The sequence below is a fragment of the Trichechus manatus genome, unplaced genomic scaffold, assembly GCF_000243295.1.
Source record: "Trichechus manatus latirostris isolate Lorelei unplaced genomic scaffold, TriManLat1.0 scaffold00110, whole genome shotgun sequence".
NCBI classification, from domain to species: Eukaryota; Metazoa; Chordata; class Mammalia; order Sirenia; family Trichechidae; genus Trichechus; species Trichechus manatus.
In genome coordinates this window covers 7,325,372-7,353,122 of record NW_004444046.1, presented here as the reverse complement: position 1 = coordinate 7,353,122, position 27,751 = coordinate 7,325,372, and the positions used below count along the sequence as shown (strand labels likewise).

General features: G+C 38.3%; 1 protein-coding gene across 14 annotated transcripts in view; it reads right to left on the bottom strand.

Annotated features, from left to right (window-relative positions):
• Positions 1 to 815: 815 nt before the first annotated feature.
• The window catches only part of FNDC3B (fibronectin type III domain containing 3B), a 401,489-nt gene continuing 374,553 nt past the window's right edge, over positions 816 to 27,751 (bottom strand). For all 14 annotated transcript variants that reach the window (XM_023737934.1, XM_023737942.1, XM_023737932.1 and 11 more), the window contains 3 exons: positions 26,704 to 26,870; positions 22,610 to 22,737; positions 816 to 7,481 (listed from right to left, as the gene is read on the bottom strand). In XM_023737934.1, the coding sequence (XP_023593702.1) occupies positions 7,170 to 7,481; positions 22,610 to 22,737; positions 26,704 to 26,870 (607 nt within the window). In that variant the 3' untranslated portion in view covers positions 816 to 7,169. The remainder of the gene's footprint in view (positions 7,482 to 22,609; positions 22,738 to 26,703; positions 26,871 to 27,751) is intronic.

The following is a 27,751-nucleotide window of genomic DNA, read 5'->3' as shown; positions in this document are numbered from 1 at the left end:
CTGAGCATGCGCATAGCCTTGCATATGCATCTGGCCGTATAGATCCCCAGGAACATGTCACAAACTTTTACAAGCCTCCTACGGACATCTCATTCCCTAGATCTTCCTTTTGTGGCTAGGATCTTGTTTGCCCCAATTGGTATTGCAGCCTCAGGCAGCTGCTACGTTAAACAATTGCCTGTTCGATACCCTGGGTATATGACTTTCGCCATAGAGCGAGTCTGTGTCAGGTTAAATGACACCCTGAGAATGGGGCTTTTCAAGAAAGCTGTGAGACAGGTTAAATAGACGTTTTGAGCTCTAAACCTCTCCCGTGGCTGTAGAGCTGCTGGTTTTCATGGCTATCATGGTTGCAAGGCTGCTGGTCTTCAAGATTAGCTGTGGGAGCAGGTGGAGTTAAAATGTCACAAAGCCTACTGTCCTTATAGAGGTTCAGTTTATTCCAAACCTTTGGTATTTTCTAGAATTGAGTTGATTTTGACAATTCTTGCCAGTGTTTTTGTTGCTTTTATAGAGGAGTCAATCTTCAGACGTCCTCACGCTATCATTCTTGAAGTATTGCCGTTTGCCTCCCTTTGATGGAGACATGGGTACATGGAAATGTTCTTCTTTAGGAGACAACATCATCAATATCTGTGCCAGGGATTTGGTGGGAAATGTGGTCTACTGCAGAGCAAATGCACCAACGAACAACGGCAGCTGTTATTCATCTGTTGATAACCACCATTCCAGAACAAGACCTAAAGTCACCAGGTCTTCCAAATTTCAATAGAATCTAGAGTCCTAGCATTTTGTGTGAAATCTCGACAGGCTTAAATGTTGACAATTACTTTGATTAAAAACAAAAATCAAGTGGCAAAAGACTTTTGGAGAAAGGGTCTTACGGATCACACCACTGCTATGGGAACTTTTTCCTACAAAATTAGTTCAATTGAGTTCAACTAAACAAAATTTTATTTAGCATCTATTATGTGCTAGGTGCCTTGCTATATGCTGCAGAGCTGAATAAGACTCACTGCCTCATGCAAACATTCCCTCCCCACTTCCATTTTTGGAGGCACTTATGGTCTAGCAATGGAGGTGGGATTTTTTTTTTTTAAACAGTCTTGTGTCGCCACACTGAATTAAATGTAATCTGCACATGGATTTAATTGTTTGGTTTAATTAGCCAAGGCAAGATATCCTGAGAGGTTTGTTTAAAATAATCACTTTTCAGTCTATGTGTGTGCACGTGTGTGTGTTTATGCATACAGGAAGGCTGGGGGCGGGGAAAGGGTAAGAAAGTGAAAGTTGCATAAATCCTTTTGGGGCAAAATGTCAGAGAGCAACTTCTGTCAATTTTTGTTTTTGCTGTTGATTTGTGACTTAGGAGACTCCATATGTTACAGAATAGAACTGCTCCATAGGGTTTTCTGGGCTGTAATCTTTATGGAAACAGATTTCCAGGCCTGTTTCTTCCTCAGTGCCACTGGGTGTGTTCAAACCGCCAATCTTTTGCTAACCAGCTGTGCAGAAAAGTTTGTGCCACCCAGGGGCCTTAAGAGAGCCAACTTCTGACCTGCATGAAAACACTGAAGGCAGAATCCCATGGCTGCTTCATTCTTGGAATATTCCCTTATATGTGAGAGCATATTCTTTAGCAGCTTCCTGAGAAAACATGCATGGGAGGCAAATTTTTGAGATCTTTCATTTCTGAAAATATTATGACACCTTTACACTTGATTGAGTATGGCAGATGGGAAATCTTTTTTTCCAAAATCTTGACGTAATTACTGACTGCTAGCTTCCAGTATTACTGTTGAGAAGTCTGAAAGCCATTCTGATTCCTAATCTATGTGACCTGCTTTTTAAAATCTTTTTTGGAAACTTCTCTTAGACCTACTTGTTTGAAATTTCAAGATGGCATACCTTAGTAGAGGTCCTATTTTCATCCAGGAAATGTGTGTTTGATGATTTCCTCCCCTCCATTTTTAATTTTTTTCTGGAGTTCTTATTACTTGGGTATTGGACGTCTCAAGACTGATCCTAATCTTTTATCCTTTTTTGCTCTATTTTCTGGGTTATTTGCTCAATTTCAGCTTTCACCCCTACTACTGAATTTTAATTTTCAAGAATATTTCCTATTTGGTAGTATTCTATCCTTATTTTACAGATGCCTTATCTTTTCTTCTCTCTCTGGAGACTGGCAGTTTTTTTGAGGCTTGTTCTCCCTGTAGTCTCTGGTTCTTCCAAGTTGTTGGGTTTGGTCTTTTCATTCACGTTAGAAGCTTTCTTTCATCAGATGCCAGGTTAACTTTAAGATGGCAGATGAAAAAGCTGACACGAGATTGCTGACTGACAGTTTTCACTTTAGGGCAGTGGTTCTCAATCTTGGCTGCAGAGCAGAATCACCTGGGGAGCCTTAAAAACACTGCTACCAAACCAACCGAACCCAACGCTGTTGAGTCGACTCCAACTCATAGCAACCGTATAAGACAGGGTAGAAATACCTCATAGGGTTTCCAAGGAGCAGCTGGTGGGATTTGAACTGCCAAGCTTTTGGTTAGCAGCCGAGCTCTTAACCTCTGCACCATCAGGGCTCTAAAAACACTAATACTCCAGAAATATTCATTTAATTGGCCTAGGATGTCGCCTGGATAGAGGGATTTTAGAAAGCTCGCCAGGTGATACCCATGTGCAGCTAATGTTGAGAAGCACTACCAAAGGATGATCTGCTTGAATCATTTATTTCACTGAAGATCTTTCTTTTTTTGGTTGCATGAGATTCTTCAGGTTGAGACTCTCCTGACATCCTCTTGTATGCTTATGTTCATTAATCCCCATTTTTGGTATAGTACCTTCACTTTCAACTGTGAATAGTGTCTTGCAGTCTAGTGACCTTCTGTTTTACCTTTTCCTGAGGATAAATTTCCAGGCTTCTGCAAGTGTGATAGAGATGAAGTTGTCCAGCTTAAAAGAAATGGGGAGCAACTCTGGGAATCTAACCGCATCTTTAACAATTTTCAACCAATCCTATTTTAGACCCTCCCAACACCACTTGAAAGAGATATGCTGCCAACTTTTGAGCCTTCTGGGCATTCTGCATGTAAGTTGAGTTTGTTCTCAATTTCCTCTCTGCTAACTTAGAACTCGTATTTCTTTGGTTAGGTTTCCAAAATTCTGGTGCTAATGACTTCTCTTCCATTTACACCATCTTGAGGGGAGTTGTGACTTAAAAAAATAAATCCTTTATCATCTTTTTGGTGAAGTGTCGGGAGCATGCAAAATTTGATGTGTTCCATTTCTCATCTTTACACATAAGAATGACTACCATTCTTTATGTGAGCTTTGAGTTATAAACAATACATCTCTATGCCCAAAATATAAAGAACTCAAGACAGAAGAGATTCCTAGCAAAACAATCTAACCTAATGATGAAACTATGGCCACAGTAGGAACAATATGCTTTATTGCTGTTGTTGTTGAATGGGATCCAGAGGAGGAAGTACCCAGTGTGCCAAGTGGACAGAGGTAGATGTGGACACCTGAGTTTTGTCATATAAATGTTAGGCAAAGAGGTACACTATCCACACACACTCTGAAATTGGCAGCTCATGGGCCTATGTAGTCCACAATCACATTTTAGTTGGCCCATACAGAGTTTTACAAGCAATTTAGACAAATTATTTTTAAAATATCAGGAGATTTTAGATCAAAATCTGGATTTTAAGGTTCTTTTGAAATACTGGCACATGTGATTGTGACCAGCAATTCTGCAATGCCTCACCCAGCAGCAGTCGAGTTGTGGCTGCCCGTTTAGATGAGACAGCAAACATCATGCACTATGCTACTGCATGGCCTCTAAAGGCATTTGAATTTGCAACTTTTGGGATGTTGTTTAAGCTTTAAAACAATAACAACAACAACAGCAATCCTATTAATGGCAGAAAAACCCTACTTAAGTCAGAAAGAATTAAAACATTTATTGGGCATAAATATATTACATATACACTACAGATACAGTTAGGTATTACATATAGCATCGTATTTGCAAAATCTATACATAAAATTGATATGGCAGTTTTAATACAATGTATATGAAAGTCTAAAATTGACAATACAGGAAAACATATGAATTTTTTTTTTTTTCTCCTAGAGTTGAAAAGCTTGGAATGTATGTCCAACAGTGAGGTAAAACATTTTGTTTTTCAATTTAAAGAACTGTGCAAGGATAACATTCAAAACACATTCAATTAGGGTACTTTTCAATGTTGACATGAATACTGAATTACTGTAGCCAACAAAACAAGGTTAGAAAATGCCAACATTTCAAGTTGATAAGAACAAGGCATATAATAAGAAAAAAAATCTTTTAAAAAAGTTTTCTTTTTAAACCATTTCTTTGAGGACAGGGCCATTTGCTTCACGGGACTGGGATTTCTTGTGCCAGAGATGAATCTGACAGACAGAAGAGTCAGAGCCATCAGAAAGCCACTCACTCATTCCTACTTACTGCAAAGGAGCAAAGAAATAAGTTTACTCTAACACTTTATTTTATTGTTCATGTGTAATGGCAATATATATAGTTATACATCAATATCACATATACATATTTGTGATAGAACACAGTGCCATATAGAGTAAGAATTTCCTGACTGAAGGGATTATAACGAATACCAAACAATGGAGAGCAATAAAATAAAGTGCCGTCAGCTTGTATTTCACACACTTCAGCTTTCTGGTGGTTCCACGGATAGTATGAAATCTCAAAACAATCAAATATTCATAACAACTCTGGCCTAATTTCATTTTAAAAAATACAACCAATTCAGAGAATTTCTTTATAGCAGCAGTTCTGAAGTGTACCAAAAAGGGATGTTTTTCTTTGCAAACAGTAGGGTTTTTGTACTCAGTTGACTCTTCATTGCTTAAAAAATGCCTTCTTCTTGAAACACCTGCATGAAATCATCTCAGAAAACGCAGATGCAATGTCAGAGTGGATCATATCACACATTTACGTAAATAGTGGGATATATTTTGGAAGGCCAGAACTTTGGCAAAAATATATTATCTTGATGCCATTAGTTTGCAAGGCTAATTAAACTGATTATTATAGTCAATAACAAAATACAGAACTCTCTAGTATTTACTACATCAATATAGGCACACAGAATAATTCATTGATCTTACCACTATCTTTCAAGAGATGATTATGGTTTTTTGGGTACATGTAAACGTTTCAATCACTGATAATGGATTTTTTTTTTCTTTTTTTGGCATTTAATGCACTAGATGCTCTTATCCTTAAAAATACAAGAAAATGTCAGAAGATTAATAATACTACAGATGTTGCCAAAGAACAAGAGTGACCTAGAATTACAAAAGTATAAAACACACAAAAAAAATAACATGCTACAAGGGAAAATTAGTACATAAGTACATTTTTTAAAATTTTACAATAAATAAAGATTGCACTGTAATTGGCATTTAAAGTACTGTATGCAGAATATAGTATAAATAAACCAAAAACAAAAAAATGTTGGTTTCCCCATGACTTTGGTACGGGAATATTATAAGCTAGTACAGGATACTGTATCTTAGACAACACAAAGCACAAAGTAGCTATGATCAAGAAAAACCAAGTAGCAAAAATATACAAAAACAGAAGCAGGGGTATACACTGTGTCTGTTGCACCCTTTTGGAATATATTTGCACCTCCAACTCTTAAATGTCCCTGAGGTACTCGAACATTATGGACTTCATATAAATAATCCAAAGACTTTGGGTTAAAATTGATTATCTCATGACTCAAAATAAACAAGCAAGAGTAACACCTTGCATTCCAATAGCACCTGTTGATCAAGGATCTCAAAGCACTTACAAACATTAGAATCCCCATTTTATTTTATTTTTAATGCATGGGAAAACTGAGGCACAGAGGTAAAGGTGACATGTTTCGGTCACGCAGCAAGTTAGTGACAGATCCAGGGAGAGAATCTAGGCTTCTTGATCCCCAAACACCCTGTGCTTACCGCTAAATACAATCCCTCTCCATAGACGGCCAGGTCAACCCCACAGAAATAGGAACTATAAATTTAGAGGACTCTCTTTTGGGCTTTATCAGTCTTTATCTGCTGTTAGATTAGTATTACGTGCACTGAATTAAGGTACTGAATTCAATCACTTCATTGATACCTCAAAGAACAGCCTAAAGGCAAATCTTTCAAAAATAATGAGCTGACACGTTACAAGATTGCTCACAATTAGTGTAAATCATGGACAACGGGCAGAGGCACTAAACTGTCACCAGTTCTCATCATATAATTCTGGTCAAACATAACAGAATATAATTACTCTAGTGATTAGAAGTACGTAGTTATATACAAAGACAAACAAACAAGTTAAAGCAGCTTTTAAAACAGCTGTAACAAGGAAACAACTAACTATTGCACAATGCCCTCGTAAAGTTACTGCTATGAATCGACGTGGTAAAAATCTACAATGCTCCACAATTTATAGGTGCATTTTGGTTACTTGATTTTGTATACAGGCAGCTCATAGTGTTAAAATGATAAGAAATACAGATTATTAAAACATTTTACATTGAAGTACACATTTTGATTTAAATGAGCTAAATACAGTTAAATAACTGAGTAACAAAATGGAACTCGTTTAGGGCAGGCCATCTTAGTGAACACAGCTTCTGCATGGTGGTGTTGCGTGATGATTCTCTGACAACACTGAAATCCTAGCCCTGTAACTACACATGCTGTGATTCATGTTTACACGTACAGATGTTCACGACATAAGAAGTGACAGGTGAATAGGTGAATATAAATTACTAAACTGTAATATTAAAAAAAAAAAAAAATCAAAGGCTTGCAAAAGCCATTAGTGAGAACAGAATAAAGGCAAATCTGTAAATTCAAAAGAAAACATAAGAAAGCTAGCTTTTGGTATCTGGTTTGCTTTTCTTCTTTTTTTTAAATCCAGTTTAACCTCTTCCTAGTTTTGCATTTCAAAAAGGTGCACCAAAACACTGATATTTTTTTTCTAGCTAAATCTGTAAAACAAGAGAAGTATATAAATCAAAGAACAAAGGACGTAAAAAAGGGAGTATCTGAATAAATGTGTGTATTAAAATGTGTAGCATTAATTAAATTCATACCTCTAGTTTTGTTGGGTGTGTTTACTTCATTAAGAAGTACTGTAATATAAAGGCAAATAAAATGGACAAAGTTGCAAAGCCAACCACAATGAGGGCTGCAAACTGTTCATCAGTAGGCATCATGCTCTTCATTTTGGGGTCATCTAAGCTCCCCATGTCCCCTGTAAGCATGACCTCACTTCGTTGCAGTACAAAAGCTGCAGAGGGGCTGAAAGCTCCGCTTAGCTCCTGAGAGGTGTCTAAACAGCGACGACACGCACACACACGAAACCTGTAGTCCGTGTTGGTCTGGAGGCCTGAGATTTGGAATGTGGCTTCTTCTCCCTTGTATACCTTCAGGAAAAGGAAAAGTCCTGGTCAATTAATTTATAACAAGACTGTAGTCTCTTAAGTAATAAGCATATGACACTGGGGCCTTGTGGACGGTGGCTTGGTTTAAAAAGGTATTCCAACCTACTTTGAATAATACATGATATAAAAGTCAGTGACTCTAACTCTGACAGAGGACAGAAGGCACAGGCTAGAAATGCAGCTGGCATTTTAAGTAATAAGACAAATCTAACTTAATTTTAATAATAATTAAGGTTACTAAATCAGAAGATGATTTAATACCTGCAAAGGACTCTGTTTTTGGTCCCCAGAACAAATTAACATTTCAAAGAATTAAAGTATAATGAACATACAATAACATGCAAAGTTTCTAGCTGGATGATGATTTTTGACAATTGAATATACCATGTAATACTATCCCATCAAGATACCCCACCTCCATCCCCAAGAGGTAAACACTATTCTGACTTCTAATTCTATAATTAGTTTTGCCTATTCTAAAATTTCAGATAAATGGAGTCACACAGTATGCATTATTTTGTGCTGATGAAATTTATCCATGTTGCTGACTGATTCAGTAGTCTGTTCCTTTTATTGCTGAGTAGTGTTCCATTACATGACTATACCTCAGTTTATCCATTTTCTTTTTGATGAACATTTTGGTTGTTTCCAGTTTAGAGTTTTTATACAATGATAAGACTGCTATGAATATTCTTGCACAAATTGAGGACCTAAGTTTTTATTTTTCTTGGATAAATACTTAGAAGTAGGTAGGCCATAGGATCAGAAGGTAGGTCTACATTCAACTTCGTAAGAACTAGTTTTCCCAAGTGATTGTATCATTTTGCATTCCCATCAGTGAAGTGTGAGAGTTGCAGTTGCTCCACATCCTCACCAACATTTGTTATTGTCAGTCTTTTATATTTTAGCTATTCTAGTGAGTATGAATGGTATCTTATTTGCACTTCCCTGATACCTAGTGATGCTGAGAACCATTTCATGTGCTTACTGGTGATTAATATACCTTCTTTTGTAAAGAGCCTGTTCAAGGCTTTTTTATTTTGACTTTTTATCAATAATTTAGAGGGGATCTTTATATAATTTGGACGTAAGTCCTTTGCCAGACATATGTGCTGTAAATATTTTCTACCAGTTTTATACCTTGCCTAATCATTTTCTTGAGCATAAATTTGTTGATGCAGTCCAATTTATTACAAAACAACACTGAAATAATTCAGTGGTCTATTTGGCTTTCCACCACTTGTCTGCCACTTTGTCGTACTGTGGTGGCTTGTGCATTGCTGTGATGCTGGAAGGTATGCCACCGGTATTTCAAATACCAGTAGGTTCATCCATGGTGAACAGGTTTCAGTGGAGCTTCTAGACCAAGAAAGATTAGAAAGAAGGACCTGGTGATCTACATCTTAAAAAACTGGCTAATGAAAACCTTATGAATAGTAGCGGAACACTGTTTGATACAGTGGTGGAAAACGAGCCCCTCAGGTTGGAAGGCACTCAAAATACAACTGGGTAAGAGCTGCCTCCTGAAAGGAGAGTTGACCTTAACAAGATGGATGGAGTCAGGTTTTTGGGACCTTCATTTGCTGATGTGGCACAACTCAAACTGAGAAGAAACAGCTGCAAAAATCTATTAACAATCGGAATGTGGAATGTATGAAGTATGAATCTATGAAAATTGGAAGTCGTCAAAAATGACATGGAGTGCTTGAAGATTGATATCCTAGGCATTAGAGAGCTTAAATGGGCTGGTATTGGCCATTTTGAATCCGATAATCATATGGTCTACTGTGCCAGGAATGGCAAATTGAAGAGGAATGGTATCACATTCATTGTCAAAAAACAAGAACAAAAACAAACAAAAAAAAACTTCAAGATCTATTCTGAAGTGCAACTCTGTCAGTGACAGGATAATATCCATTCACCTACAAGGAAGACCAGTTAATATGATTATTATTAAATTTATGCACCAACCACTAAAGCCAAAGATGAAGAAACTGAAGATTTTACCAGCTTCTGCAGTCTGAAATTGATCAAACATGCAATCAAGATGCACTGATAATTACTGGTGAATGGAATGTGAAAGCTGGAAACAAGAAGGACTGGTACATGGAAAACATGGCCTTGGAGACAGAAATGACGCTGGAGATCACATGACAGAATTTTGCAAGACCAATGACTTCTCCATTGCAAATACCTTTTTTCATCAACGAAAGTGGCAACTATACACGCAGGATTGAATACACAGGAAAACTGACTACATCTGTGGAAAGAGACGATGAAGAAACTCAATATCATCAGTCAGAACAAAGCCAGGGGCCGACTGGAACAGACCATCAATTGCTCATATGTAAGATCAAGTTGAAGATGAAGAAAACTAAAACAAGTCCATGAGAGTTAAAGTACAACCTTGAGTACATCACACCTGAATTTAGAGACCGTCTCAAGAAAAGATTTGATGCATTAAACACTAATGACAGAAGACCAGGCAAGTTGTGGGATGACATCAAAGACAAGAGATCATTAAAAAGACAAAAAAGCCAAAACCAAACCCATTGCCATGGAGTCGATTCCAACTCATAGCGACCCTACAGGGCAGAGTAGAACTGCCCCATCGAGTTTCCAAGGAGTGCCTGGTGGATTTGAACTGTCAACGTTTTGGTTAGCAGCCATATCTCTTAACCACTATGCCACCAGGGTTTCCATTAAAAAGACAGGAAAGAAAAAAAAAACCCAAAATGAATGTCAGAAGAGACTCTGAAACTTGCTCTTGAATGTAGAGCAGCTAAAGCAAATGGAAGAAATGACGAAGTAAAAGAGCTGAAATGAAGATTTCAAAGGACAGCTTGACAAGACAAAGTAAAGTATTACAATGAAATGTGCAAAGACTTGGAGATAGAACACCAAAAGGGAAGAACATGCTTCGCATCTCTCAGGCTGAAAAGAACTGAAGCAAAAATTCAAGCCTTGAGTCGCAATACCGAAGGATTCTATGGGCAAAATATTAAACACCACAAGAAGCATCGAAAGAAGATGGAAGAAATACAGGGAGTCACTGTACCAAAAAGAATTGGTCGATGTTCAACCATTTCAGGGGGTAGTATATGATCAAGAACGAATGGTACTAAAGGAAGAAGTCCAAACTGCAAGGAAGGCATTGGTGAAAAATAAGGCTCCAGGAATGGATGGAATACCAACTGAGATGTTTCAATAAACGGATGTAGTGCTGGAGGTGCTCCCTCGTCTATGCCAAGAAATTTGGAAGACAGCTACCTGACCAGTCAACTGAATAGGTCCATATTTGGGCCCATTTCAAAGAAAGGTAATCCAACAGAATGTGGAAATTATCAAACAGTATCATTAATATCACACAGAAGTAAAATTTTGCTGCAGAGTATTCAAAAATGGTTACAACAGTACGCTGACAGGGAACTGCCAGAAATTCAAGCCAGATTCAGAAGAGGACATGAAAGGAGCGGTATCATTGCTGATGTCAGATGGATCTTGGTTGAAAGCAGGTAATACCAGAAAGATGTTTATCTGTATTTTATTGACTATGCAAACACATCAGACTGTGGATCATAACAAATTATGGATAACATTACAAAGAATGGCAATTCCAGAACACTTAATCGTGCTCATGCAAAACCTGTATATAGACCAAGAGGCGGTTGTTTGAACAGAACAAGAGGATACTGATTGTTTAAAATCAGGAAACGTGTGTGTCAGGGTTGTATCCTTTCACCGTACTTATTCAGTCTGTATGCTGAAAAAATAATCTGAAAAGCTGGGCTATATGAAGATCGCGGCATCAGATTGGAGAAAGACTCGTTAACAACCTGCAATATACAGATGATATGCTTGCTGAAAGTGAAGAGGACTTGAAGCTCTTACTGATGAAGATCAAAGACTACAGCCTTCAGTATGGATTACACCTCAACTTAAAGAAAATGAAAATCCTCACAACTGGACCAATAAATAACATCATGATAAATGGAGAAAAGACTGAAGTTGTCAAGAATTTCATTTTACTTGGATCCACCATTAGCACCCATGGAAGCAGCAGTTAAGAAATCAAATGACATACTGCATTGGGAAAAGCTTCTGCAAAAGACCTTTTTAAAGTGTTAAAAAGCGAAGATGTCACTTTGAGGACTAAAGTGTGCCTGACCCAAGCTATGGTATTTTCAATTGCCTCATACGCATGTGAAAGCTGGACAATGAATAAGGAAGACCAAAGAAGCACTGATACCCTTGAATTATAGTGTTGGCGAAGAATATTGAGTATACCAGGGACTGCCAGAAGAACAAACAAATCTGTCCTGGAAGTACAGACAGAATGCTCCTTAGAAGGGAGGATGGAGAGACTTCATCTCATGCACTTTGAGCATGTTATCAGGAGGGACCAGTCCCTGAAAAAGGACATCATGCTTGGTAAAGCAGAGGGTCAGCAAAAGAGAGGAAGACCCTCAATGAGATAGACTGACATAGTGGCTGCAACAATGTGCTCAAACATAGCAACAATTGGGAGGATGGTGCAGGTCCAGGCAGTGTTTCGTTCCATTGTATATAGGGTCACTATGAGTCGGAACCAACTGGATGGTACCTAAGAACAACAACAACATTTTTCTTGAGTGTTTGTTCTCTGTATGACCAACCTGCTTTCCTCTGTTAAGGAACTGGGATACTTTCTTCCCCTTTGTTAATGCTAATATAACAACCATGAGGCTGGGACTTAAAAACTACCAGTTTATTTACACAGAAACTGTCACCCTTTGAGTTGACTAAAGCTAATAGGAGTCTTTGAAATGGTGGGGTGGGGGTGGGTATGGGGGGTGCCTCTCCCAAAGTTCTTCCATCAAAGTTACACTGATCCTCAAAAAGCTTAGTGAAAATAGTAATCGGATTAAAATTACATAAAAATTTATGGCTTATATTAGATTTAATGAAAAAATACAAGATAAAACAAGTTGAAACTAATCCACATCAATAAGAGATGTGACTGATGTGTAATTAAAAAAGAAAATTTAATTAAACTCTTTCTGTATGATGGTAGCAAGTCAGTACTTGTAAAACACTTAAACATGCCTCGTACATAGCAATTGCAAAGAAAGAGTGAGTTGTTATTCTTTAGAACTTAGAAAAATCCAAAATATACTCTTAAAACACAGCAATTAAAAGTGATAGATACGGGCATTTTCAATCTAGGTGCGTAATAATAATCCTAAATAGAACCGACAGGCCACTTATATAAAACTGTCAATTAATATAAAGCCTCTAGAAAAGAAAATTACCAAAAATCTCAGCTATAGAGAGTTGCTGAGAATCTACAAACATTTCTACCTATGTCTAAAGTCCAATTCTGACTCATAGTGACCCTTTATGACACAACAGAACTGCCCCATATGGTTTCCAAGGCTGTAATCTTTACAGAAGTGGACTGCCACATCTTTCTCCCACAGAGCAACTGGTGGGTTCGAATAGCTGGCCTTTTGGTAGCAGTGGAGCACTTAACCACTGTGCCACCAGGGTTCATCTCCACGCATTTAGTGATGGGCAATTTTAAAGACAGCAAAGGAATGTTATAGTTTAAAAAGGGGACCCGACTTCTAAAGTTGACCTCATAGTCAGCCTTTTATTTTTGTTGTGGTTGTTTGGAATATACACAGCAGAACATACACCGATTCAACAGTTAATACATGTACAATTTAGTGACACTGATTACATTCTTAGAGTTGTGCAACCATTCTCACCCTCCTTTTCTGAGTTGTTCCTCCCACATTAACATAAAATTACTGCCCCCTAAGTTTTCTATCTAATCTGTTGAGTTGCTTGTTGTTCATTTGATCCCATATAGATAGATCTTAAAAAAGTATAATTCTCAAGGCAGACATTCTTTACGAGTTAAACTAAACTATTGCTTGGTTTTAAAAAGACTTCAGGGGATATTTTTGGTTTCAGGTTTAAAGATTATCTCAGGGCAATAGTTTCAGGGGTTCACGCAGTCAACCTTTTTCCTGATTTTCCTCTCTCGTTTTCAACCTTCATAAGTACACTTTAAATGTCTTATTTTCTGTTTGGTTCTCATACTTTTCCAGATTTATAACTGCTTTGTAATATTTTGAGTGTGTTCCTCCTGGCGAGTTACCCTGTTTCTTTAAATGCTGTGACAAGTGGCTTACGAACTGGAGTTACAAACAGCTGGGCTGGAGCAACTAAAAACAGAAGACGGTAAGAAAACCCCTGGCAGTACCAAGGGACCACGCCTTTCTCACAGCTCGGTGTGGCATCTAAATGAAGATTTTAAGACTAGCCTGTTGTCACGGTGATCGCCCTAAGCCCGCTACTCAAGAGTTGAGACTACACCATGATGGGACAGTCTCTCTGTGAGTTATTTTCTAACACACGTGGGTCTCAGGAAAATAACAGTGTACATTTCTTCTTAAAATACGAGACATTTTAAAGTTCTTTACTTTCTTAAATCTAAAATGCTAAAGCTGGTATTTTGTGAGACAAGTCATTTCTTGGAAACTATTGGGATCATTCATGGAGAGAATGATTTGCCACCTATGGGGCTAGTACAGCAGTTTGATAAAGCAAGTCCTTCCATGTTTGCCGTCTGGGGCTTTGGTTTCCCTATCTGCAATGTCCCAGGTATACAATTCATTCTGACACTCTTTGGTGGTGAAAAGTTAATGTTGGGATGATTATCAAGTTGGAAAACAGCTGTCATCTAAGCCTTAGCTGGAAGGTATACTGATATGCTCTTTCATTGCTTCTTTTGGAGCCCACACCACTTGAAATACTTGTTTACATTTATCAAAGGGTGTAAAATTGTAGCTGTTAGAGCTCTTTTTTTCCTCTGGGCAAACTAGGGAACTGGGTTTGGTCTTACTTGGTCACTGGGAGGCAGTGGGCAGACTTTTTAGGCACTATATTTAGGATCCCAGCTCTAAATCCTTGCTCTGCCACTTACTAGATTTGTGATTTTCGGCAAGTAACTTAACAGCTTTGAGCCCTAGTTTCTTCGTCTTTGAAATGGAGACAGTAACAATACCTAACTTTTGAGGAGCAAAGGAGAAAATGTGAAAAACACTTTGTGAAAGGAATATACTGGTGATAAGTTCTTTATCAACTTCACTGATTTTAATCCTCATGATTACTCTGCTAGGTATCATTACTTCCATTTTAGAGATTAACAGGCTCAGAGAGGCTGTGACACTGGGTTCAGTTCTCTTGGTCTCTGACTTTGTCTTTCCATATAATCCTACTATCTCCCCTCAAAGGTGTTTCCATTAAACATCGTCCAGATCATCCCATAAAGAAAAGGACATCATAAAGGTAGTCCTTTCTTTTATGTCATGAAGAGTAGCTCCCCCACCCAGTTTATGCCAAGCAAGGTCTTGGGAAGCATTTTTGTCATGAAGCCTCTTAATTTCTGCCATCAAAGAATGGCCTCATTGTAGAAAACCACTTGACAGTTCCTAAAGATATTCCAGAGACTTTTGCAAAGTGGATATAACATATATTTTTATTTAAATTATTTCTGGGGTTTCCAGAATTTGCACGGCTAGATCCCTTTCAGAAAGTTGGCCCAGAAGTATATTTAATTTCCCAGAAACCCAACTGGGAGAATCTGGAAAAGAAAATTCACATATTAATTTTCATGAAACTTTTCAACTCTAACTCCTTAGTGTGAAGATCTTGGAAAATGTATGCAGAAAGCAAAGAAATGCTTCTTTTCTTGTATCATTAGGCAAAAAGCTTAGCAAAGGATAAACGAATTCCTAACTGAAGGGAACTCCCTTAATGACAAGACCAATCAAAAGTTAGGCTTTAATTTGAAAATACTCCCCCCTTTTTAACAAGCCATTCTTGTTGTTTTAATTGGAACAGCTCCCATTTTCACAAACACTGCCAAAAAATGTTAACGTTTATTTATTTTTTTTTACATTTAAGATGAATTAAATATACTGAATTTGGGACTGTGCTCTATTATCTCCACATTTCCATGGCAACCAGCACAATGACTTGAACAAAGAAGATGCTCAGTGAATATGCTCTAATTACAACCCTCAAATGCTCAGAGTAGATATTCTTACACTACACTGTGAAAAATGAGGATCAGTACCAGAAACAAATAAATGTAAATCTCAAGTATTAAAACACATATACAAACACACCAGGTAAGAGAAAGAGTTAGTATAGGCACAGACACTACTGCAAAAAATGGAACCATTAACAATGGCTAAGTTGTTTTCAGTGAATTGACAGAAATTATGGAGTTTTTAATACCTTTTAGAAATATTCAACAATGCTTACTTTTGAATATGGGCTTTTCAGATTCTTAGCTAAGCAAAAAGTTAAACAACACCCCATTTCTTGAGGATTCTGCTTATTGAGGTTTGATGATAACTGACTTATTTCCGTTTAAATAATCACAGCCATGGAATTAGTATTATTTTTCTTATTACCCCATTTCTCATTACACTATTCTGTAGCCAGAGAATATTATGTTTTTATATATTATCATTAAAAAATATATGTCTGAGGCCTAATAACTAAGACACTCCTCAGAGAAGAAAAGAGAGAGAGAGGGCTGGGGGGCTAGGGGGAGGAAAGAGATTTGCCGCACAGATTTCAAGACTTGGTATAAAGCTAAACTATTCAGGGCAGTGTGACACTGGTGCAGAGAAGGACAAACTATCCAGGAGCAGGATGGAGCTGAATGACAGCCCAGCAACTAGGGTAATTGACACAGCCACTACGTGAGTTCCTACAGCTACTGTTTATTTGGGGTCTATGGAAGAGCAAAGCACCTAGGCAGGCCCAAGGTAGGGGAACCTCTGGTAGTAGTGGATAACGGACAAAACCGTGGATTTGAAGCCAGCTGGCTCTTGGTTATGAATTTCCCAGGTCACACAGCTGGTAAGTGGCTGAACCAGAATTCAGACCTATGTAATTCAAGCCCATGTAAACAGCTGTGGACACCAGGCCAGGATCAGGTGCTTACCTTGCTTACCAGGTCATCTGTAGTGAACCATTTCACTATGGATTAGTTGGTACAAGCAAGCCCGCGCTTACCTTGCTTACTGGGTCATCCGCCCCATCAGGGATTATAAATTTAAAAAAAAGCTTTGGTTCTGTAGGAAGGTGCTGAGACAGCTGTCAGCTCTACCTAGAAGCAGAATCTTTGATGTGGTGAAAAAATGTGAAATTGTTCACTACAGATGATCTGGTAAGCAAGGTAAGCACCGTGCTTATCCTGCCTACTGGATAATCTGCCCCTGGTTGTATCCCTTTGTTTTCATTCATTTTTACTGGGGCCCCATTAAGGGCTTTTCCTCTTGTCTCAATCCAATTTAAAAGGCACAGCTCCATTTAAGATTTTCTTTATTGAAGTAACCAATCATATTATTGCAATAAGTATATAAGCAATATTATTTTTACAAAGACTATTTCTGTTTCTGATTTGATGAACAACATATTTTAAAGTAATGTTGACATGTTTATTCCAGAATAGCAGGATTTAAAGTAATACCCAGATAACTGAAACAAAGAGTCCATGACCCTAAATTCAGAACAACATGCTGCCCAGCTGAATCCTTCAAATAACAGAGTTTTTAGAGATGATCGCTGAGAAAAGTGCATGCAGAGCTGCTGGAATGCTTGTATCTGCGACAATGCCTACACCTCTTTACCAATGTCACTGTCCCCAAGAACTGGAAAGTGAGGCATAATTGCACAGCATTATTATTTCCACAGCACCTTCTCATGACTGAAGGGGTCTGATGCTCACAGTAACCCTCTGAGTGAAAGGATTATTATCCCTACTTTGACAATGAGAGAGTTGAGGCTCAGTGAGAAGAATTAATTTTTCCAACATCACACAATTATGGAAAGCAGAATGAACCTTGATGGCGTAGTGGTTAAGTGCTTGGCTGCTAACTGAAAGGTAGGTGGTTCAAATGTACCAGCTGCTCTGAGGGAGAAAAATGTGGCAACCTGCTTCTGTAAAGATTACAGCCTAGGAGACCCTATGAGGCAGTTCTACTCTGTCCTATAGAGTTGCTGTGAGTTGGAATTGACTTGATGGCACACAACAACATGGAAGGCAGACTTGACCACCCTCCCCCACAAGCCACCCTCCAGCTCTAGACAGAACCCACTAACCCGCAGCCCTCCTCTGTTGAAGGCAAGACGCTGGGCAGGCATCTGTATTCTCGAGTAGGAGAGGAAAGGCCACGGCTACTGTTACCGAACTGCTTTTTGCGGGTATGTGTTTTTCACTACAGTGGGCCTAAGGAAACAGAGAACACTGACTATGCTACCTTGTATGCTATGACAGCGGCAGCCCTCACAGTACAAAGCACTTAACAGTTTCTCAATACACCAGGGGTCCTATACCAGACTCCATGAAACTGAATACACACTTTATTGTATATAAAAATTTAAGAGGATGTATATATGAGAAGGAGTCCTGGTGGTGCAGTGGGTAAACACTTGGCTGCTAACCAAACGGTCAGCGGTTTGAACCCACTAGCCACTCCATGACAAAAAGATGTGGCAGTCTGGTTCCGCAAAGATTTACAGCCTTGGAAACCACATGGGGCAGTTCTAGTCTGTCCAATAGGGTCGCTATGAGTCGGAATCACCTGGACAGCAGTTGTTTGGCTGGGTATGTGTGAGCATTTTTCTGGGGTATGGTGTCATGGCCTTCATCAAATACTTACAGGGATCTGTAAACCTAAGCAAATTAAGATCAGTAAAATAAATGATGACTTTTAAATATCTTTCTGACTTTAATATATCTCCTTCTTGCTCCATCCTTATTTTGCTTTGAATCTGACCTTTTCTTCATAGAAAAATTAAAAACCATGCAATGAGACAATCACAGCCTTATTGTTTAAATCGCTGCATTAGAGAACAGAGTGGAAGTTCATTAAAAAACACAGAGGCTCCAAGACTCAAAGACTTTGAAACAGCTCTGTCAAGAGGATCTTTTCTCATGGTACCTTATGTGATCCCATTAAGAGTTAATACATGGATTTGAAAAACAATTACCTTATACATTCTAAAAATGACACAGTATACGGGAATGCAAACAGAAACCTGTACACCAAGGTTCACTGCAGCCCTTTTCACAATAGCCAAAAGGTGGGAACCACCTAAATGTCCATCAGCTGATGAATGGATAAACAAACTATGGTACATACATACAGTGGAATATTACTCAGCCATAAAGACAAATGAAGTCCTGGTACATGATACAACATGGTTGAACCTTGAAAACATTATGCTGAGTGAAATAAGTCAGTCACCAAAGGACAAATACTGTATGACCTCACTTATATGAAATAAGCAAATATATAGAAATCATAGCTTATTAGTGGTTACTAGGAGGAGAGAGAAGGGGGATTTTTTGCTTGGGAGGCAATGCATTTACATGAACAGTGGTAGAATAAACAGGAAAAAGATAAGAATAAGGGCTGTACAACATGAAGAGTGTAGTCAATACTGCTGAATTGTGCATGTAGAAACTATTGAAGTGGTGAATGTTTTGTTGTGTATATTTGCATCACATTAAAAATAATACAAAATAACAATATATTTAAAAAGAGATGCCATTAGGTTAAATGTGGAACTTTACAGATTTGCAGTAGATGCTTCAAATATTAACACAATAAAGCTGATAACTAAGAATAGTAGTAATTAAACTGCCAGTAAGTAATAATTTCTTGAAGTTTGCTGAAACTTTTCTCATCTTCAATGTTTTCATTCGATTTTTTTTTGTAAAAATTATTGCTGTCTGTACAGGGCCATGAATTTGATTTTGCTTTACTTTCTTTTTATGTATGTATTAAATTGTCTTTATGCTATATCTTGTGCAATTCAGAAGCATATAGATACACAATTTTCATCTTTTTCAGAAATGCTATACAATTAATACTGTTTGAAAAGAAGTTGAAAGCTTCCTGAAAAAAGCCCGTGGTTGAAATGTTTTATTAAATGGCAATAAAGGTAAATCTACATATGCATGCATTCTAATGCAGAGTAAAATTTTAGGCAAAGATTCAATACTTTAAGTCAATGTACTGTTTAATGATAAAAACCAGCTCTTCCCCCGACATCATATAACTGAGTGAAATTATGCTTATTAGCTAGAACCAATGCAAAGTTAAGGTCAACGTTTTAAGCAAAAAAAAATCAGAAAACGCCTTTGTCCTTGCCACATGTTGCCTGTAAAAAATAAGCTTGGGGAGGAGAAGGACAGACTCCTTTTATGGGTGGTTTTTATACCTAAAGTTATACTTACAAACCCACTCGAAGATGAAGTTTACTTTTTATCACCACCGCAGATAAAACGCTGTTACTTTGAAAACTGTCTCTTTCAAGTATTCAAGCAACGTTTACAGAGTGCATACTAAGTGCCAGCCCTGGGAATAGAACCATGAATAACAAAGCCCATGTTAGTGGGGCCTATCTGATGAGCACTTGAATTGAGGTATACACAGGGCACCACGAGAGGCGTAGCTCTGCTATGGTAGATGCACAAAAATGAGTACTCCTCATTTTCTTTTGCTTTGCCTCTATGCATTCCATGGCCACTGCCTGTTATCCCTGGACTATAATTATTTTAACCATTACTCTGCACACACAATATAAACAGGTTTCATCCTCTGTCTCATGTCCAGAACAAGTGAAAGAAGCACTCAAAACATCATGCTGAAGTTAATGCTTACTGAATAGGGAGAAGCAAAAAACCCAGAACAAACTGTCCCTGACTCAACGGCGGCTCTTCATGTGCCGCTACTCGCTTTAATCATTTCTTGGTAAATGTAGGAAATACATGGTCATGTGAAGAATGCTAACCCCATTTACTGAGCCTGCCCTGTAGTACTGTTGATTTCACCATGAAAACGTTTGTCTACAAGTGTTTACAACAAAAATATTCCAAGGCATATATATGATTAAAAATTATTAGTATTTATATGTCCATGGGTCTAAATATAAAACACTAAACAAACAGCAGATTCAAACAGCTAATCTGCCAAACAAATCTAAATTACTGAATGGATTCACCTATGTTCCAGCAATGCCCAACATGTAAAGATACTGAACAAATAATGCTGCTTTTTCAATGTGCAACACCAATCACTGTGCTTTGAGAAGCAGAAGGTTTTTCCAAGAAAAGGTGGAAATGTATGGAACAAGGAATAAAAAGCTTTTAAAATACAATGACGAACGTGCAATGAATGTACTATTTAGGAAATGAATTATTGTTAAGTGTCAAATGATATGCTGTGAAATTTCCTAACACCTCATCTTTTAATCATTTTTACACTGCTATGGAACAGGACAAATGCTACTGGTGGTAGAGTTGACTAAATCTAGTCAGGAAAATCTCCTACTGTCTGAGTTGAGATCCTAATATCAATCATCTCTTTCTGGAAAGATGAAACGGTCACATACATAAAGTTATTTACTCTAAAACAGGACTTACCGTACAGAACAAGATTATACAATGAAAGGAAATTATGGTGTCTTTACTCTGATTTAAGAGGAATGGTGAAAACTCTGGCAACATCATCCTCCACTGATGGGAATCAATACTGGCAGATGTCATTTTTAAAATAAAATTTTTATAAAATGGGTTTAAAATGATTCATTCATCTGACACTTCATATTAACAAAGTACAGCAAAGTGTACCAATCTTTACTTTGATGTTTTTTACGCATTTTTATTTGCAGGTATTCTTTATTACTACATATGGAACACCAGTCAGTAATTTAACAAAAACTCTGGCTCAAATTATTTTCTACTTGTCTGTATACCTGGAGCCTCAATAGCTGAATTAAGAAGACTTGACAAATTGTGCTAATGCTTCAGAGGACAGTGGCATTTATCTTCAGACTTTCTGAGTTTGACATAACACATGCCCCTATTAAAAGTGCCAATAAGCCCTACTGCTGCAGTGGTTAAAGTGCTTGGTTGCTAACCTAAAGGTCACTGGTTCACACCCACCAGCCACTCCATGGGAGAAAGATGTAGCAGTCTGCTTCTGTAAAGATTACAGCCTTGGAAACCCTATAAGCGTAGTTCTACTCCGTCCTATAGTGTCGCTATGAGTTGGAATCAATTCGATGGCAACAGGTTTTTTTTTTTTTTTTTTGATTAAAAGTGCTGGTAAGGAATGGGCCTTGTCGTTCCTAATGGAATAACAGTATTATTTATATACTGATTTCACATAAACAGTTGCTGGAAAGATGGAACAGTCACCTATGTAAAGTTATTAACTCTAAAACAGGATCAGGTTCAGGGAAATTAGAGGGCATCTGAGTCCTTCACAGCAAGTGACAGGATAACGGGGGGCTTCGGCAGAATTCATCCACAAGGGGTGTGAAAAATCATAAAACCAAGTTTGTTATCAGGCTATATTCCAATTACATTCTTTCTTGCACGGATTTATCTGTGATCTATATAGCATTACTACTCAAATTCTGATCCATGGACTAGGAGCACCTGCATCACCTGGGAGCCTGTTAGAAATGCAGGATCTCAGGCCTCCCCTCAGACTTACTGAATCAGAATCCCCAGGTGATTCACACGCACATTAAAGGGTGACAAGCAGTAACCTAGAGCTTCTGAATCACAAGCCTCAAGAGCCCATGGGTCGCCTACCTATCACTGCATTGTAACTTCTATAAAAAAGCCAGGCAGGACATTGTCTCAGCTGTAACTGCTGAAGCCCATATCCCTGTTGGGAAACTAAAAACCACCGGTATTTTAGTTTTCAATTACAAACAGACTCTGATGCTTGTAAACGTCACTTCAAATATAAAATACAAATACAGAACTTAAAACCTAACTCTTTATAAAACAGGCTCTGCCTGAGAACTGAACATTTATGATGAATACCACCTCATGCAAAATGAAATGGAAACTAGGTCTTATGTACCCTGAAGAACTAGGTAACACATTAGGCAGCTTCTACCATTGGTTTTAGGAGAATTGCAGCTCACTGGTCACTGAGTCACTCATGACAATGGACAGAAGCATGGAGCCAGCAGACTCTGGGAAGCCACACATCTGCATGCACACTGGCTCTTACCTGTTTGTATTCAGATTCTCTTCCAACCAATACCTGCAGAATATAGTTGACAGGATCGCCTTTCATTGGTGGTACCGTCTCCCATAGAATTTCACATGCATTTCCTTCTAACTGTGTCACTCGAGGTGCTGAAATAGAAATCCACATTTGCAGGCTCAAATTTCAAAGTACCATGTTAACAATTAACATTTTAATAATATTAAGTGAGAACTCAGAGAGAGCGAAAGCATGCCCGTGTCTGTCCTGAGAGGGGAGTTTATTTGCTGAGGCTCCCAGAGAACCGGAGGGTGCCTTAGGCACAGAGAAGATACTCCCTAACTACTAAGCCATTGATGTAAACTCCTTTGCTCACTATCTTATTAATCAAAAATCGGATCACATTTCTGTAATTTTTTCTATGGCTACTGAGCACCTGTGTGAGGTATACTGGGGGAATGCAAAAATTGGTAAGATAGGGTCAGCAAAAAAGAGGAAGACCTACAACAAGATGGACTGACACAGTGGCTGCAACAATGGGCTCAAGCATAACAATGATTGTGAGGATGGTGCAGGACCGGGCAGTGTTTCCTTCTGAGTTGGAACCAACTTAATGGCACCTAACAACAACAACAGACCCTCTTTCAAGAATTTAAAATTAGTTAAGGAATGAGGACAGCAAGATATGAGACAAGAACAAAAAGAAGCTGAATATAAGGCAGATTAAAATGAGAGGTATAAACAAAATGTTAGGAAGTTCCAGGGGAGGGAAAGAACACATTTAGTTTGAGTCTAAGAAATATTTGAGGAACAAGTGACATTTGAGATAGGTCACAAAAAATGGGCAGCACTAAAAGGCTTTTTAAAATTACAAGTACCTTATAGTCGTTTTTTTTTTTTTCGTTTATTTAGAGTATTTCTCTTAATGTAATAGTACTATTCCAAAGCTTAGGCAGCATTTTCATTTTTAACAAAAAAGTCATTTAGCAGAGAACACTAATGGGAGTATTTTCTGTCTGGACAACTTATTTGAGCTGGTTAGCCATAAATTTCCAGCCATAAGTGTCACGAATTCCCTGGAGGCAAAAGGATATTTTTCTCACCTCCTGGGAAAATACAAACTATCCTTTTCCTTTTATTGTTAAGGTACATTTCTTCAAGGCAAAGTTTATTTTAAATTACTCAAAATTATAAAATCATGTCATTTTTCCAATGTAAGAAATAAGAATAATTTATGTTCCAGATTTAACCTTGACTGACGGATATTTTCTACCATTGCTTTACTTTTTACATTTTTTTCTGCTTCTTGTTATTATCTGCAGTTGTGTCAGCTCCAACTCAGGGCGACCTTACATGTAACAGAACAAAATGTTGCCAGGTCCCGCATCTCCATGATCTTTGATATGCTTGAGCTCATTGTTGTATCAATCTATCTCATTGAGAGGTATCTTCATTTTTGCTGACCCTCTACTTTATCAAACAAGATATCCTTTTCTAGGGATGGCTTCTTCCAAATAATGTGTCCAAAGTAAGCAAGATGAAGTTTCACCATCCTTGAGTACCTACTGAGAACGTATCAGACATTCTCCTATATGCTTCTGTTATTTCCCTTTAATTCTTGTAAGTTTTTTTCCCTAGATTTTACTTATTTTGTTGTTGTTGTTGAGAATATACACAGCAAAACATGCACCAATTCAACAGTTTCCACATGTACAATTTAGTGACATTGATTACATACTTTAAGTTGTGCAACCATTCTCACCCTCCTTTTCTGAGTTGTTCCTCCTTCATTAACATAAACTCAATGCCCCCTAAGGTTCTTTCTAATCTTTTAAGTTGCTATGTCAATTTGATCCCATATAGGTAGTTCTTAAAAGAGCATAAAGCTCAAGGCAGACCTTTACTAGTTAAGATAAACTACTGTTCGGTTTTAAGATGACTTCAGGGGGTATTTTTGGTTTAAGGTTTAAAGATTATCTCAAGGAATAGTTTTAGGGGCTCACCCACCCTCCATCGCTCTGGAAAGTCTAGAGTCTAAGAGAATCTGAAATTCTGTTCTGCATTGTCCCCCTTATAGTTGCATTTTTTTGTTTATTTGAATTCCTAATTACATAAAATTAATTCTATAGGAATAGTTGTTTCTACTTGTAACTCTCTGCAGGATACTGTTACAGAAAAATAACCGTTTTCCTTTAAAAAAAATCAGTCTGTTGGAATTATTTGGCGAAAACTCCAAACAATTTATGGAAAAACTAAATAAGGAACCTTTTCAGACTAAACAGGACTTGAGCTAAGGGCAATAACTTCCTGAATGTAGAAATGAGAGGAAAAAGACCAGGTCAAGTGGTAGTGTAAGGACACTGTCCTTCTGAAATAAAAGAACCATGAAATGGAAGTGCTATCAAAACTAAAGTGTTCTAGTTACCACAAAGAATGAATCCGCACCAAAAACCACTTTGAAAGACAAAGTTACGGCTTCTCTATACCAGAAAGACCCTTGAAGTTTGCTAACTGGTAAATGTGGCAAAGCTTTCTTGTTACCAACAAACCAAGCAACCATAGCATATTCAGGAATCTCTTCTGATATAGCAGAAACTTTAAGCTCTATCCAAGGGTCAGGGCAACTACTGCCAAAGTAAGGCCTTGCATGTATACATATATCTGTACTAGTTTCTTAAGTCACATAGAGAAGCAAGTGCCAAGCACTGGCTATATTCCAATTATGTTTCTCCTGCATGGGTTTATCATGTGATCTATATTGCCTTGTTACTCAAATTATGGTCCATGGGCTAGCAACATCAATATCACCTGGAAGCTTGTTAAAACTGCAGCTGGAGCTGAAGGGCAGGGAAGAAGGAATTTATCACAGACTAGCCCTGGTAGAAGCTACAAGAAACCCTTACAGAATGCAAGCCAGACCTGACTCAGGTCCTGGAGTCCCCTCAACCTCTTTTAATTGACTCTGCTGCCCCAGGGGTAGCTGACTTAGCTCCTCCATGTGGAAGCAGTGAATCAAATGGCCTTGCTCCTGGGGTCAAACATTTAGGACCTGTTCTACAGGTGTGCTCACCGCATTAGCCACCCAAATAATACAGCAAACCCTTACTTTTATCCCTGTAAAACCTGGGTCAGGTGGGCTGCTTGTCTATCTGTTAGCTACAGGGTAACTCTGAGCAGCAGCTAGATGAAATCATGAGTGCCACCAGCTCACCTAAAGACATGCAGCAAGAACTTCCACAAGAACCATGAGATCTGGAGGGAACAGGGGCAGAGCCTCGGGAGTCCACCAGAGGGCTGGGAGCCAGGCCTAACACGGGGTGGGATGTGCCAAGCAAGCTTCAAGCCCCTGTTGAAGGCCCTGCCTTGTGAGTCTGCTGCGTAGACAGACAGGGCTAACTCTGTGGGAGAACCTGGGGGAATGAGGGCTCAGTAGATCCAGTGGAGGGTGGGTCTTGGCAGAGCAGTTTTTGTTCACTTCCTCAGAGAGATATGGGAGAAGACTGGGGTCTCGTGCTTTTCCTGATCCCATGAAATGAGGCAGAGTAGTAAAACTAGTCTCACAAGCCTCAAAGCATATACTCAAGGAGATAAGACCAGGCTGCTGCTGCTGCTGCTGCTTTCCAAAGGCATCTCTCCACACCTGTAGTCACAGGCCAGGACGTGCTTACATCAATCCCCAATTTCTAGGCATCAAAGTCATCCAATGATGAATGACAGCCTCGGCTCCTCCCAAATGTCTTTGGGAAAGAAGATTCTCAAATCTTCCTTAGTAAACTGTCGTTAGTGCTTAACCCCAGGAATTCACCTTTATTTTGAAACCCAAGCTCTGTCATCAGGCCTGTTGCTTTGTCCATCTATCTCCTATGGGGACATGAGTATCTGGCTATTACATTACTTGTAATAACCCTTTATACATATTTGAGAAAAGTCGTTTAAGGCCTCTCATTCCCCCAGACAATCTATTTCCAACCTTCTTTTTAAAATGTTTTGATTTCTCTTGCTGATATTATAAATATTAGAAGAGTATATATTAGATGAGTCTATTTAAGGTCAAAAATGAGCCTCAACAATTCCCTTACTGTCAAAGAAAAGCGTGACAGAACACACTGTCTACGCACCTTTGATGGTCGGGGGGATACTTTTGGTTGTGCTGAAGGTGTAGGTTTCTGAGAAGGGCCCTTCTCCAGCATCACTTGCTGCCTGGATTCTGAAGGAGTAGCACGTGAACTCCGTCAGCCTCTGGACCTTGTAGGTGTGGCTGGGTCCTCTGTAGATTGAAATAAACCTGGAGGAAGGAGCAGAATCCATTAGCCATTTGCACTTTTAATAATGACAAGAAATTATGATGCAAATTTGTAGAGGAGATTAGGCCAACTTGGTAAACATTTTTCATTCAGTGGGATGAATCAACCAGTTGCTAGGTTATGGGTAAGTTTGTCTAGTGCAAGTTTACATAAAAGAAAAATACAAATTTAAGCATGTTTAAAGGTTGGAATGAGATTCCTTTCATTGTGGTCTAGATTCTAGAAACATCAGTTGTTCAAATGTTTTTATTTACTAATAAAAAACAGAATTTTCAAATCTTTCATAAGGGTGATATCTATGTAACCTGATAGTGTTAACATACCTACTGCTACTGTGTATTAGGCAATGAAGTCAATGTCAACTAGGTACCAGAGAAACGTACGCTCTACCCAAATCTTCTAAATAATTGAGGTTTAGTAGAAAATTCTTCTAATGTTAACCCTTATCAATCTTTCCAAGAGATTTTAAAGGACCTTTCCTAAACTCATAAGAAACATCTATCCACTATGGATCTTTGAGAAAATGTGTTTAAAAAAAAAAAAAAAAAACAAAAAACTGCTCAGAATCAACCATCTGGTTAATCAACATAACAGACAGTACAAGTAGGCTGGACAGTTCAGACTGGCAGCTTCTGGCTCTTCCTCCCATCTGACCCAGTACTATTCGCATTTCTCTGCTTAATAATATTTCCATGTGATGTAAGATAGAAAGCATCAAGATAAAAGATAGGCCTTACGATAATAGATAAGCGGTATCTTGGGTGAAGGGTGAGACAGTACACAATACTGGGGAAACCAGCACAGCTTGTGCAAGGAAAGGTTACGGAAGCTCCATAGACACATCCAAACTCCCTGAGGGACT